This window comes from Lissotriton helveticus, chromosome 6 (genome assembly GCF_964261635.1).
Source record: "Lissotriton helveticus chromosome 6, aLisHel1.1, whole genome shotgun sequence".
Lineage (NCBI taxonomy): Eukaryota > Metazoa > Chordata > Amphibia > Caudata > Salamandridae > Lissotriton > Lissotriton helveticus.
Genome location: NC_136067.1, coordinates 90,378,351 through 90,392,967, shown reverse-complemented (window position 1 = coordinate 90,392,967; position 14,617 = coordinate 90,378,351). Strand labels below are relative to the sequence as shown.

The following is a 14,617-nucleotide window of genomic DNA, read 5'->3' as shown; positions in this document are numbered from 1 at the left end:
ATGCGTGATGCTTCCTTTTCTATGCTCCATATTGAAAGGTTGGAATCTTTACCTTTTTCTGTGGCAGAAGCCACTACTGCTACGTGGCTTATCCACGGTTTAATAACACTGCCTTTTGCTTTATATAAGTTTTCAAATTGTATGAAATATGTGCCAATAGGTCGTTTTGAACCCTTAGGTAGCGGTTTTCTTCATGAGGTCTGGTCACTCCCATACACATACAGATGTTTCAAAGATGAACAAGAAGTTTATCTAACGGGGGATGAGTGTACTGAGACGCCAGATCATTCTTTAATGTGCAGACACATACAGTTACACGGTTCATGTAACAAGGACCGACCGAATATGGCTTGCGTTTTACAGGGCACGCCAGTTCCTGCTATCATCCCCACGTTTAAATTGTTAGAGAATGGTAGTTATTTAATGCTCAATAATGAAAACTGTTGTGGTTTAATTAAAGGTATAGCTTTCATAGTAACAGTAAGTGAGCGAGTTATTTGCTGCAGAAATGTTCTTTATCCTCCCACACGTGAACATAGGGAGTCTTCCATTTGGCCACAGATACCGACCTTGGGAGCAGAATTCAGCGGCATGGCTAGAATAAGAGCTCTATTGTCCCAGAAAGAGGTGGCCTTGAGCTCGGCCCGTGAAACTTTCGTGCTTCACATTGCTAACACCCGTACGGAGGTTCAGGCTCTTTTAAATACTGATTTGCCTTTGCATTTCGGAGCCATGGTCCGTTCTATCTTTAACGCATCCTCCACAACGGGCCTAGCACATTTTTTTAAAGTTGTTAGCGGTGGTCTCGTGACTTCCTTTGAGAAGATTTTTGGAGTCATCCCTGCCTTCTTCCATTCTATTTTTTCATCCTTATTTGGAGGGTTCCCGTTTTTACTTGCATTAGCGGCTGGCGCATTGGTGGTTTTCTGCCTTTTTAAATATGGATGCCCTTCCTGTGCAAGACCACGCTCAGCTGCTACTGACGCGGTTTCGCAACCGCATGCTTGATTATTATGGCACACTGCCGTTGGCGACTCTAAGCACGGCTTTTGGATTATCTTTTCGGTTCTCCTATTTCACCTGTGTCCAGCCTGTATTTCGCTGCCTGACCTGTGATTTCCTTTGGGCCATTGATTTGTGTCTCTGCGGACCAATATCTTCTGACGTCGATTTTGATCAACTGATGAGTCCTATCATTGCTCACAAGTTGGTTTGTTCTGACGAAAGGATTATGGCCTTGGCGGTGGCACATGGACTAATGGGTCCCTGGGATGTGTTGTCGGCAGCGCAAAATTTCTTGGAACGAAGTTTTCTTGAAAACCCACCGAGCTGTCCTCTGATGGTTATAGAGGATCCGGTGCTGGAAGATCACGTATGTTCCTTTCATCTTTTAAATTGGATGGCTGAACTGTTTTCGGATGAGGACAGTGACTTCCTCCTGGAGGCTGTTGCAGCATACTTTTCATATACAGTCTTATCATAGACACTGCCTCAAATTGACATGCTGATTGATAGCATTTCCTTGATTTTATTGACTTTTGGTCAAGACATTTTATTTTTGCTTGCCTATTGGCTTGAGCCACATTATACTTGTGGGCTATTTTTTAGCATTAGTTTTTATAATTGAATTTTTATTCATGCTCGTTTATAATTGGATTCTGCTCTCATGTGATGGCACTTCTGTTATCTTATTTAGTCCGTTCTCGGATCATGGGGGGGTGTTGTATAGCTCCTATATATCCTTATATCGTGTTAAGTTAGCATAGGTACATTTGAGATTTAAACGCCATTTTTCCTTTCTTGCCACTTCTGCACACGACCCTTAATTGTTGACTTAGCTTTCAACCTAGTGGTTTGCCGTGGTGTATGTGAGAATAATATGTTATTGCTCTGATATCAGTTTTGTTTAATAAACCATGTCTGCACGGAGAGTGCTGAAGTTTCAGGAGCAACACGATATGGAATTGTTATGAGGTCTGATCTCCACGCCTTCATAGTCATAACACAAGTGCAGCCTTTGCCAACTTGGGCTTGAGGCGGGATTGATATTGCTTTGCAGGAGAATAGTTAACACACTTGATGCGGTGCACATGCAGAGAGAGCTGGTGTATGCTGATGTGATTCCTTCATGCTAGGACACTAAGGTATGGGCCCGCCCTAAAACAACCCAAAGAGACCTTCTTAGCTAATAATATAATATATGTGTTAGGGAGGGTGAGATATAAGTGTTGTTAACTCTTATTCATTACAGCATGTTAACATGCTGTCACCATTCGCTTTTTATGTCTTAGTAACTATGCTGATAATTTTGATACTGATAATAAGTATACTTGTATTATCTAAGATACTGCGCCTGAGAAGACGGCATTAGTAAATAAACATTTCAAATGCACATGTGTCTTCTTTACTCCATGTTCTGGTTTGTAATGATAATATAACGAAAGAGTGTTCATGAGTCCCACGTACCCTGAGGTACTGTAAGTTCATGTTCTGGTTTGTCTAAACATTGGGAGTTTGATATGTCCAATGAGACACTGTAGCTAGCTCGGTAAGGGGTGAGTTGGTTGCTAAGGTAAGTTTTGGGACACCCTAATTTGCCGAGGTTCCACTCCTCTGTGCACAGTTCTGTGTGAGTACAGAAACCCTGCAACAACGCTGTGCTGGGGCGCGAGACACACACAACCCCATAACGCTCATAGGAACCTATTATCGCCCATCTCAATATTGGGTGTGGACCTTCCTGCAACTTGAGAGTTTGGTCCGAAGCGGAGACGCTGTACTTGTGTAGACCTGTGCACCTTCCACAACGCTGGTGGCAGTTGTTGCCCACCACAGGCCCACACTGCGGATCGCGATTCACTGCAGAACCCGCAGGCAACCCAATAGGTTCAATTCTAGTGCACACCTCTGCGATACCTTTGTTGCCTCACTCTCCTACCATTGCTCATCATTTCACCTTGCTGTGATGACACAACGGCGAAGACAGAATGTGCGACACTCTCAGTCACGTTGTGATTTTACCCTGAGCTCTTATCTGTACGCAGGATCATTCGGCATTGTGCAGCAGGCGGATCTTTGCCCATAACATACCCATCATTCTTGTGCGCCTCAGTCCAGTGGTCCAAACATGGGGAAAACAGAGCACGGCCAACCGCGCCTCACTTTTGAGCACAGCAAATCGGGCAAAGCTTCGCAGCATGCAGCCTCTGATTTTACGCGGATGACATGCTGCTTTTTATACGAGAGCCGCATACTGTCATGGCACCATTTCTACGGGAACTCATTCGGTTTGGGCTGTTCTCAGGTCTAAATATTAACTGGGGCCAAATCAGTGGTGGTGCCACTAACAGAGAGCACTCTTCCTCATAAGCTTGAATTTCCACTTGTGTGTTCGGCGGACCCTGTAAAGTATTAGGGGGTGTGGGTACATAGGGATCCTGACACAGTTATCCGCGAGAACTATGGCACAGCGTATACGAAATTGGAACAACAGGTGGACAGATGGGTGAAGCTTCCGCTATCACTGGCCGACCGTCTACCGCTCATCAAAATGGTCGTGCTGCCTCAATTTTTATATCTTTTTAGCAACATTCCGATACCACTAACCCAACAATTTTTTTAAACAGTGCACTCTCTGCTCCTCCGGTTAACTTGGGGGGGCAAGCAAGCTCGTGTAAACTGGGAGACACTCACTGTGGACTATAATAACGAGGGTTTCAGCATGCCCGACCTTTATCTGTTTTATTTATGCGCTTACGCACAATATGTGCACCACTGTCTTGGCTCTCATGACTTTATCCCAGATCCCACACATGCATAGATGGCATATGGTGTTGGGCCTAGATGTTTACAGTTGTTTTTGTCTTGATAAAGTCTTTGGAAGTCACAAGATAGGTGACTCCTCCTTTGGACTATAGTGCACATGGGCATCGGCTCCATCTACAGATTGTATTTTTTCCCCCATCGGGCTCGGATGTGTTTCTCGCCCTCCAGTTTGGAACCGTCACCGATTCCACTTTCGACGCGCTATCCTTCACCCTCGATTCTGATAGTCGACGAGAGCCTTCGGGCCTTGGCATCTGGCTCATGGAAAGGACTCCATTCAAGAAGTGTCCTCAATGTGGGTCGAAGTTTCCCCCCACCAATCTGCATGAGGTGTGTAACCTCTGCCTTTCACTGGAGCACCAGGCCAGAGACTGTGAAGTTTGTGCCTCTTTCTGCTCCAAGAACCATTTGGGATCTTCGAGCTCAAAGAACTCCTCATCAGCACCTCCGAAGCCGAGGACTCCGATGTCGAAGAACTCACTCCTGCGCAGCGGGTCGTAAGTAAAGACGTCGACCCTGACCCCCTCCAAACACCATCCAAAAAGGCTTCGGTCACTCCTTCACCTTCGAGCCCAGGTGCACACCGAGAGACTGCATCTCATGCCCCGCCCTCGGACTCTGCAAAGAAGCCTATTAAACCTTCAGGCAGCTCGAGTCAGTCGATCATCGGTACCGAAACTCGGTCACCTGCACTGAAAAAGAAACCGCCCTTCTCCTCCGTGCCGATCGCTGACTCCACATCCAAGCACTCGGCGTCGAAATCTACAAGCACCGACCCATCGACTCCGAAAAAGCACTCGAAGCTGAGCAAAAAGCAGCTCTCTAAAAGTTCGGATTCACACCCTTCGGAGCCGAAAAAAGCCTCGGAACCGAAAAAACAACTGGTTCCACAGACAACCACAGAGACTGTAAAACATCACAGTTCCAAACCAAACGACCACAAAACCGTTCCGGAGTCGGTGCTGCATAAGTCTACCGAACCGAAAAAGTGGGCGCCGAAAGACCAGCCTCCATCAAAGAAGGGACCATTGGATACGCCTGCACCGGCTTCACTATCTAAAAAGAGGGACATTGCCACATCTCCCCTCAGGGTCCCTTCTCCACCACATCCTCCACCTCATCCTCCATCACCACACCATTCACCTACACCATCGCCTCCACTACTGGACGATGATGACACCTCTAATGACACAGAGGGGGGGGTGCAGATGAGGAGCCCCTAGGGGATCCTAGTCCACCTTCTTCCCCTGATCCCTGGGACGATTACAACATGCCAGATGTTCCTAATGTTCCACAGGAGGACATCTACCCCTCTAGGCCTTCCCCTCCTGAGGACACAACAGGTTTTAATCCGCTACTCCACAGAGCTGCCCAAAACCACGGGGTTGACTTACACACAGACCCTGTGGAAGAGGATTTCCTAATGGACACTTTTGATACCTCACAAAGGTCCACCTCTAGTTTTCCAATGCAAAAGGGGTCATCAAGCATGCACCTGAAGTGGTTAAAGATCCTGTGAGGGCTAGAGTTACTAACCCCAGGATCGATAAAAAGTACTAAGCTGCCCCTGCGGACCCAGCATACATTAAGGGCCCTGTACCTTTAGATTCCCTAGTAGTCTCCAATGCTAGGAAAAGGGCCATCTCTCAGATATCAGGGGACGCTCCACCCCCGATAAAGAGTCCAAACTCTTGGACGCCTCTGGCAAAAGAACAGCGTCACAAGCAGCTAACATATGGCGTATCGCCAACACTCAAGCTCTGTTAGCCAGGTACGATAGGGCACATTACGATGAACTAGAGACCCTATTGCAGCACCTTCCCGACAAATATAAAAACAGGGACAATAACCTCATACAGGAGGAAAAAATAATTAGTAACACCTCCATTTGTTGCGCTCTGGACATAGCAGATACCGCCTCTAGAGCCGTCAACACAAGTGCTGCCTAATTCAAAGACTGTAGAATCCGTGGTGGTGGGCCGGAAGTTTGATGAAAAGGTCCCATCTGCAGGCAGTCTCCTGTGTTGAGTGAGCAATAACTCCAGGAGATATGAGCACCACCACCTTCTCAGCCAATCGGCTGCTATTAATATCAGCTTTGTGCGTGATCTGGGCAGCTTTACAATCACTGATGATATCAGTGGAATCGAAGAAAAGGCATAGACACAGGGGGCTGACCATTGTATCAAAAGAATTTCAAAAAGGGGGTGGTGATGGACAGAGTATCTGAGTTAATCAGAACACTCCTACCCAGTCAACAGATCAGGGCTTGATCCATCACCGTTTTTTAGCTCACTGCACCATCCCAGTTCAGAACCTGGCTATATGAAAATTAGTCTGTCCCTGGCCCAGTGCATCATGGGAACAGGGCAGACCAAACTACCAAGCCAATTCTTCACTGGAAAGGAAACATGCTTCCGGGGACCGGTTTCTGGCATTACAGCCGTCTTCGGCCCAGCTTGCTTGAATCCTGATGGTGCAATGAGCAAGGGACTCATGTCTGAGCATACCCTTCCACACTCATGGTGGCCAAAATAATTTCAAAAAGGGGGTGGTGATGGACAGAGTATCTGAGGTATGCTCAGATGTGAGTCCCTTGCTCACTGCACCATCAGGATTCAAGCAAGCCGGGCCGAAGACGGCTGTAATGCCAGAAACCGGTCCCCGGAAGCTTGTTTCCTTTCCAGTAAAGAATTGGCTTGGTAGTTTGGTCTGCCCTGTTCCCATGATGCACTGGGCCAGGGACAGACTAATTTGCATGTAGCCAGGTTCTGAACTGGGATGGTGCAGTGAGCTAAAAAACGGTGATGGATCAAGCCCTGATCTTTTGACTGGGTAGGAGTGTTCTGCTTAATTCAGATACTCTGTCCATCACCACCCCCTTTATGAATCGTTTTGGCCACCACAAGCGTGGAAGGGTATGCTCAGATGTGAGTCCCTTGCTCACTGCACCATCAGGATTCAAGCCAGCCGGGCCGAAGACGGCTGTAATGCCAGAAACCGGTCCCCGGAAGCTTGTTTCCTTTCCAGTAAAGAATTGGCTTGGGTAGTTTGGTCTGCCCTGTTCCTATGATGCACTGGGCCAGGGACAGACTAATTTGCATGTAGCCAGGTTCTGAACTGGGATGGTGCAGTGAGCTACAAAACGGTGATGGATCAAGCCCTGATCTTTTGACTGGGTAGGAGTGTTCTGCTTAATTCAGATACTCTGTCCATCACCACCCCCTTTATGAATCGTTTTGGCCACCACAAGCGTGGAAGGGTATGCTCAGATGTGAGTCCCTTGCTCACTGCACCATCAGGATTCAAGCAAGCCGGGCCGAAGACGGCTGTAATGCCAGAAACCGGTCCCCGGAAGCTTGTTTCCTTTCCAGTAAAGAATTGGCTTGGTAGTTTGGTCTGCCCTGTTCCCATGATGCACTGGGCCAGGGACAGACTAATTTGCATGTAGCCAGGTTCTGAACTGGGATGGTGCAGTGAGCTAAAAAACGGTGATGGATCAAGCCCTGATCTTTTGACTGGGTAGGAGTGTTCTGCTTAATTCAGATACTCTGTCCATCACCACCCCCTTTATGAATCGTTTTCGCCACCACAAGCGTGGAAGGGTATGCTCAGATGTGAGTCCCTTGCTCACTGCACCATCAGGATTCAAGCAAGCTGGGCCGAAGACGGCTGTAATGCCAGAAACCAGTCCCCGGAAGCTTGTTTCCTTTCCAGTAAAGAATTGGCTTGGTAGTTTGGTCTGCCCTGTTCCCATGATGCACTGGGCCAGGGACAGACTAATTTGCATGTAGCCAGGTTCTGAACTGGGATGGTGCAGTGAGCTAAAAAACGGTGATGGATCAAGCCCTGATCTTTTGACTGGGTAGGAGTGTTCTGCTTAATTCAGATACTCTGTCCATCACCACCCCCTTTATGAATCATTGTATCAAAAGGGCATTGCCGCTTGTGTTCTGCTCTGGAGTACTGGACACGAAGTCTCGGTACAGGAATTCTCATATTTTTTTTGTTTTTTGCTGTGGTGAACAAGTCTGTTGATGGTTTACCCCATTATTTGAAGACCAATTCTAAAACTTCATAGTTGAAGACCCATTCGTGTTTTCCTAATATCTGAGGAAATATGCTTTTTGACTAAGAGATCCTGGAATGTGTATGGCAATCATAAAGATACTTCTGGCTAGGACCCAATGCCACTTCAGTTATCCAAATCGAAAAGTACAACCATCTTGGGTTTAGAACCCTCAGATGGAAATTTCTTATTTTCCTGGGTCTCTATTGCTTTTGAAAAAAGTATTTTGTTCTTTTAACCCAACAGTTTTTAATGCCTCCACCTAATTTTCCATGAACAACATTTCTTCAGCATGTGTTAACTGAAGAAGGAAGATCCAGAAAAAGACAGATTTGCTAACTTCAATTTCACATCAAGCTTTATAGTCAATAGTCTGAATTGTGTCTTATTGTGATACCATGGCAGTATCCTGTAGCACCCAATTCAGCCAAATCCACAGACGACGTATAAATTGATTTGAAACTAAGGATCCCTCTTTCATCATTTCTGTATATTCCTGTTGCAAATATGTATGCAAATCAGATAGTAAAGACTGGATACCTTCACAAATTTCCTGGTGATATTTTCTGAGTAGCTCAGTTATGCTGGCAATTGTTAAGTTGGAACACATCTTCCTACCAGTGGAATCCTTTAGTTTGCTTTACCATTTAGGTAGGGCTGATGTTTCTGGTGCAGAAGCAAGTTTGCTCCGGACTGCTGCAACAATGACTAAATCTAGTTTCAGATTACTCTTCAAAAATATGGATCCTGTTGAGGAGGCTTGTATTTTGTTTAAGGGGGAGCTGTCACTGCTTTGACCGTAACTGTAGTTAAAAATGTTCTAGAAGACCTGGTACTAGGTGTAATAAAGTAGCTCTCAGTTATAGAGTTTCAAGCATAACAGAGACTGATGTGTGAGGCATCTAGTAGGATGTTGCACTTACTGGCTCCTCTCGCAAGGACATCTTGAAGTGTATGTGTTTTCTAGTGGTGATGCCCTTGTTGGAGACTGGGGAGGAGATGTAGGTGTGTAAGATGTGTGAGATACATCTGTGTTAAGCATCAGGGGATCGAGATCTTGTGTATGATCTTCTACGGCTTCTTGCCAGAGAATTTGAAGAGGGATGGGTTTGCTCTTAATAGATTCCTGCAAAGGGGGATTCCACTTTCCTTTCATATTGGTAACTTTGAAGTTACCTTTGAGAATTTTCTTGCAGAAGAAAACTCTGGAGTTCTTAAAGGAGTTTGGATGGGACCCTCCAAAGGTATGATTGGTTTGATAAGACGATTATGCACAGGAGCTGGATCTGGAGATGTAGCCACTCTTGAATGGAATGAAGGAGCATTAGTCTCCACTCTTTCTTGATGAGGATTGTCTGTCCAATTAGGAGTGCAGAGACTTAGAATTTGAATTGAATTTAAAAACATTTATACAGCGCGCGTTTACCAGGCGGTTTCATGGCGCTAGTGGTGGACAATGGGCGGCAACAACAGAAGGGATCTAGGTCAGGTAGGCTTGCCTGAAGAGGAAGGTTTTGAGATTCTTCCGAAACAACAGATACGACGGGGAAGTGCGCAGAGTAACAGGGAGGGAGTTCCAAAAGGTGGGAGCCAATACAGCAAAGCTCGATCCGCCCGCTTTCTGTTTTTTAAAACGGGGGATGGCAAGAAGGGCCGAATAGGCGGAGCGAAGTTCTCTGCCAGGGTGATAAGGCTTAATGGCAGAACAGATGAAACCGGGAGCAGTGCCCGATCTGGCCTGATAAGTGAGGCAGCCAAGTTTAAAGAGGGCGCGCTCTTTTATTGGGAGCCAGTGCAGTGTTTTGAGCAATGGGGTGACCCGATGGTATTTGGGCAAGCCGTGGATCAGGCGAGCTGCCTGGTTCTGCACCAGTTGCAAACGATGGATCGCGTAGGCAGGGGCCCCATTGTAGACTATGTTGCCATAGTCTATACGAGACAATACCATGGCCAGTACAATTACTTTCAGAGCAGGGGAAGAAAAAAAACGGGAGACTTTCCTAATTATTCTAAGGGAAAATAAACAAGAGGAAACCACGGAACTAACTTGTGAATGGACAGTGAGTTGGGAGTTGAGAAGAATCCCCAGGGTTTTTACTTTGGGCACAGGGAGTGGTGGAACACCCAGGGAAGGGGGCCAAAAGGAGGGGGACCATGGACTGCAACCACCTCCGGTCAAAACCAGCTCGGTCTTGTCTGGGTTGAGTTTGAGGTGAGTAGAGGATACTGATGACCAGACTGTAGGAGACAACAGTGGAGACACTATGTTTTTTGTCTCTTTGACCTCAACGGTGAAGTGTTTGACGATGGTCTTTGCTTTTTCAATGGGTTTGGTAATGTGGTCGCCATCAAGAATGAACGTATCACAGTCAGTGGGCATGCCACCATCGAGAAGGACACCACTGTTGCTTGGGTGTTCGTCATTGATGGTGTACACCGTTGATGCTCCGATTTCAACAGTGAAGGTTTATTCGACACTGACCTCAAGTGTTTTGATGATGTTGAATGATGGTGGTGATTGGAGGAACATGTCAGGCTCTTGAAGTAAACAACACAAATGTCGATTTTCTATGACATAGAGACTAGTGGTGACATCTATCTTTTTCACCAGATTTTTCCCCCGGGTTGTTTTGGTGGGAGCGGAGCTGGGGTTGTTGTGTTCTAGCCGTCTTCTTTTCTTCTCCTCTTCTTCTGCTTCAATGTTTTCCATCATGTCTCTAAGTATGATCACCGTTCCTTTTTAAATTTGTTGGCAAATGCCACAGTCCTTTACACAATGTGTTGGAGGGAGACCGACTTCACAAAGCTTACGAGCATCTGCAATTGCCTTTTTTCTCCCACCAGAAGAGCAGATTGAAAAAAGTGGAGGCATTCTGATTACAATTCTTATCAGAATTAGATTTAAACTTGCATATTTGATGTAAGATATAGTAAACCGTAAAATAGTTTGTATTGCAGCTCTAATTCCTCACAGTTGTTTAGAGATTCTTCTCTCGTTAGCTAGAAAAAGGAAGTGGCTCTGGGAAACAAACTGCCAGTACAAAGCATTGTGAGAAAGGGTGCCGGCCAAGTTCTGTAAAGAGCTTCTCTTATTTTCCCTTTACCTGAAATATAGAACGATCTGACTAGTTTTTACCTTCATGTAAACTTTGTAATTAAATGGATTTTCATTTTAGTTATGGCATTGCAGCCCTTCTAATATTCTACAGCTTTATATGCACATTCAGGGAAATACCTGGAATCTGAAAGGCTACCATTGCATGCTCCAATCGTTACACACATAGGCAGAGGCTCTACTGCTTTCCATGGAAGGAAGCTATGTGAAAAGATGTTCCGGGGTTCTCAAACTGGGGCGGAGAATATTTTAGTGTTTATAACTTTAAGGAAGTTTCCCATGATGCAGAACTTCAGACTTTCTATTAAAAATAACGAAAAGCTGACAGCAAGCGCATAATAAAAACAGAGTAACTGACTTAGCACTTTCACAGTGTTCACGACAAAAAGATTGTTGGAGAAACATCGATACTCATTAATTGTTGTGCCCTTTGCACTTGGATGTCATGTTCATTGTCGTACCCTCTAGCTGCTAACTGAGAAAATCCATATTTCCCCTTTTCAGAATGGAAATCAGTGACCCATCCTCTTCCAGAGCCAACTATGTACCCTCTGGCCTGCAAGATCTGGTCCCTGCTTCTGTGTGGTGATTGCCCCCTTTGTCCTATTCTGTTTTTATAATAAAACAACCTATGACTTTGCCAGTTGCCCAAATTCGAGGATATAAAATTACAAAGTAATGATAATATTTCAACAAAAAAGGTTCTTCTCCATGAGTGCACACTAGAGAGGGATATAGGGCTGCTCAATGTTCAGATCCTGAATGAACCATTTAAGAGTAAACATAAATAAGTCTAATCACAAACCATTATTTTCTGCAGATTTGATCTACTACGTATCAGACCTGTCCTACATAGTTTATCACAAATAATCACAGTACCCATCTTCCAAGTTGAATAGGTTTGAATTCTACTGAAACAAATCTCTAAAATACGCTGTGCCACCAACATGTGTATCTTTCCAGAAATGTGTTCTAGATTAAACTTTTTCAGGACATCCACTCCTACTGGCTAATGTATTGTCACATGTTACTTGAATAATTGAGACAAATCTCCATCAAAAAAGTGTCTAAATATTTATGCCTTCACCATCTTTTCAAATTCTTAAATGATGCCATTTGTATTGTTTCAAAATCTAAAGTTGGCTGCTAGGATACATATGACCGCATTGTGGAGTGGCTTCCCTAGTTATACCTGCGATTGCTACTGCCTACCTTCACGGTTAGTGGAGAAGGGGGAGAACCCTCTGGCGAGTGGGGACTAGATTAGTTGGACTGGAAGCAGTGAGATACAATACATTCAGTGGCACAATGACTACCACAAGTAATATGTCCTGAAATCCACAAATCATTACAACCCTGCCCTTCCATGAAACTAGATTGTCTTTATTTTGATTCAGAACCGAGTAAATGTAGAACGAAGACAAAAAAGTGTCACTGTTGGATTGGGTTGATAATGGGGAATGTAGTTTTTCTTTCTCAAAGCTTCATGGTCATTGTAGTTCTTTGATTCTCTGTTTGCTGTGTTTAATATGACTCCTGTTAAAATAAAGCAAGGAAGAGTGTGCAGAATCTTCACCTCCATATCCTTAATAGAATAGAAGATCCTTGTTCTTTATGCTAGACCAATTTCATTTAATCAGAAAAATAACATGACTGGCAGGATAAATCTTTTCAAGAACTCAAACACCATATTAGTGAAATAACTGCAAAGGAATATGGCTGTATGTAAGGTTGGCTCTGACAACATTATATTCTTTCTTTTTTTTTGACAGGTTGCTTCCAATTGGCCAACTCAGGGGCAGGTGGAATTCCAGAATGCACTTTTATCATATCGCCCGGGACTCCCTAATGCTCTTGATGGGGTGGACTTCACTATTTCACCGAGAGAGAAGGTGGGCATCGTGGGACGGACTGGATCCGGCAAATCAACCATCTTCATGGCCCTGTTCCGCATGATGGAGCTGGAAGAAGGGCAAATTCTTATCGACAATATCAATATCCGGTTGGTTGGACTGGAGGCACTGAGGTACGATAGACTGAAATACGTTGACCTATTACATAGTTGTATATTTCTAGAAAAAAGTTTTGCTATAATTATTTTCTACATATTATGTTGTATTGGAGTAATTGTAGTGTGTATGTAAAGATACTGTAGTAATAGACCTATGGTGATCTTCTCCCTGAGTGTGTAATGCCCCATACATTATTTATTTGATCAGAAGTAATCCGAATAGTTTATTTATTTAATCAGAACTAATCAGAATAGTTTAACCACTGAGACATATTCTAATTGGCTGATTAATTACTGAAACAGAAGGCTGTTTCAGCAGTTCTTATTTTCTGTCATCAGTTATTCAGAAAAGGTCTATGTGGGTGACCCCAATAATGGATTTTGCCAATCCTTTCACAACAACAGTTGGTGGCCTTGTTGCCCAAGACTGTTTAGAAGCATGGAAAGGTAAAGGCTAGCCAAAAACAAGTGGTTCTGTTAGGTTTATTAAAAGAATCCTCCCTTTTTCTAGTCAGCCTGAGAACCACATTTAGGCTTGCTTTTTTCTTTTCAGTAGACCATTCTGCAGATACACTTTTAAAAAAATTACTAGATTCTTTTTATTTCAGTAGACAATTGAGTCTACCTCTTCTGTTATTCCATTGTCAGGTACAGTACATCAGATGGCATCTAAGGGACAGCCATACAAAACCTTTAATGGCCACAAAGGGCCTGATTCTCAGAATTGGCCGGTTTGCAACCCCAAAAAGGCATTTTCTTATATACAAAACTGAATTGTTTTGGGGAAATATGTTTTCGACCAAATACCGATTTACTGGTTTGCTTATGCCGTCCCTTCCAAGTACCAAATTGGATTGGTATGTTTTAATGTTTTGCAACCGAATTCCGGTTGCAGAACATTAATATTTGACCACCTCCTCAATGGAGCTGGTGAGCCATTCGCAAATGGGAAGGGTCACAAATGGATCACCTCCCCTATGTGAATGTTGATGAAAACATTTTTATGAGTAGGGAGTGGTCCAATGGACCACTGTCTATGTCTAAAAAATTAAACTTACACTTTTCATATTTCTTTTAAACATATTTTATTTTACTTTCCAGAAAATTATATGGCTGCGATTCCTAGTGCGTCGCAATTTTCTTCCTACTTCAATAATATTCATGCAGTTGGTCAAATTGTATTCCACGAGGAATCGGTAATTTACAAACTGACCTATTAGTGCGCCAAAACCACACACGTTGCAGAAATACTGGTTGCAAAGTGGAACCAGTTTTTTGTGACCAGTACATCTGGTCCTAAGTTCTCAACAGTAGTGAGATGGGACATACTGACAGGATCTGGCCAAAGTATACAAAAAAGTGATGGACAGAATGTTTTAATCAATCTCAGACCCTAGTGATGACTCAGGCAGCACACTAGAGCATTGGTATTTTGCACACCATGCCACCTCATTTTGGGCCTAGCCATATGCAAATCAGTCTTGACCCTGCTCCAATAGAAGCAGTTGAACGCAAATCGCCCGGCCAGGTCCTCCCTGAACAGGAATACAAGCAACCAAGACCCGTTTCACACTTATTAGGGCTCATCAGTCAGGTA

The 14,617-nt window shown here is 44.4% G+C and overlaps 1 protein-coding gene across 1 annotated transcript in view; it reads left to right on the top strand.

Annotated features, from left to right (window-relative positions):
- Positions 1-14,617, top strand: part of LOC144762269 (ATP-binding cassette sub-family C member 10-like) — a 392,992-nt gene that overhangs the window by 306,592 nt on the left and 71,783 nt on the right. Inside the window, exon 18 of the mRNA XM_078647410.1 lies at positions 12,782-13,035. Coding sequence (XP_078503536.1) covers positions 12,782-13,035 — 254 coding nt within the window. The remainder of the gene's footprint in view (positions 1-12,781; positions 13,036-14,617) is intronic.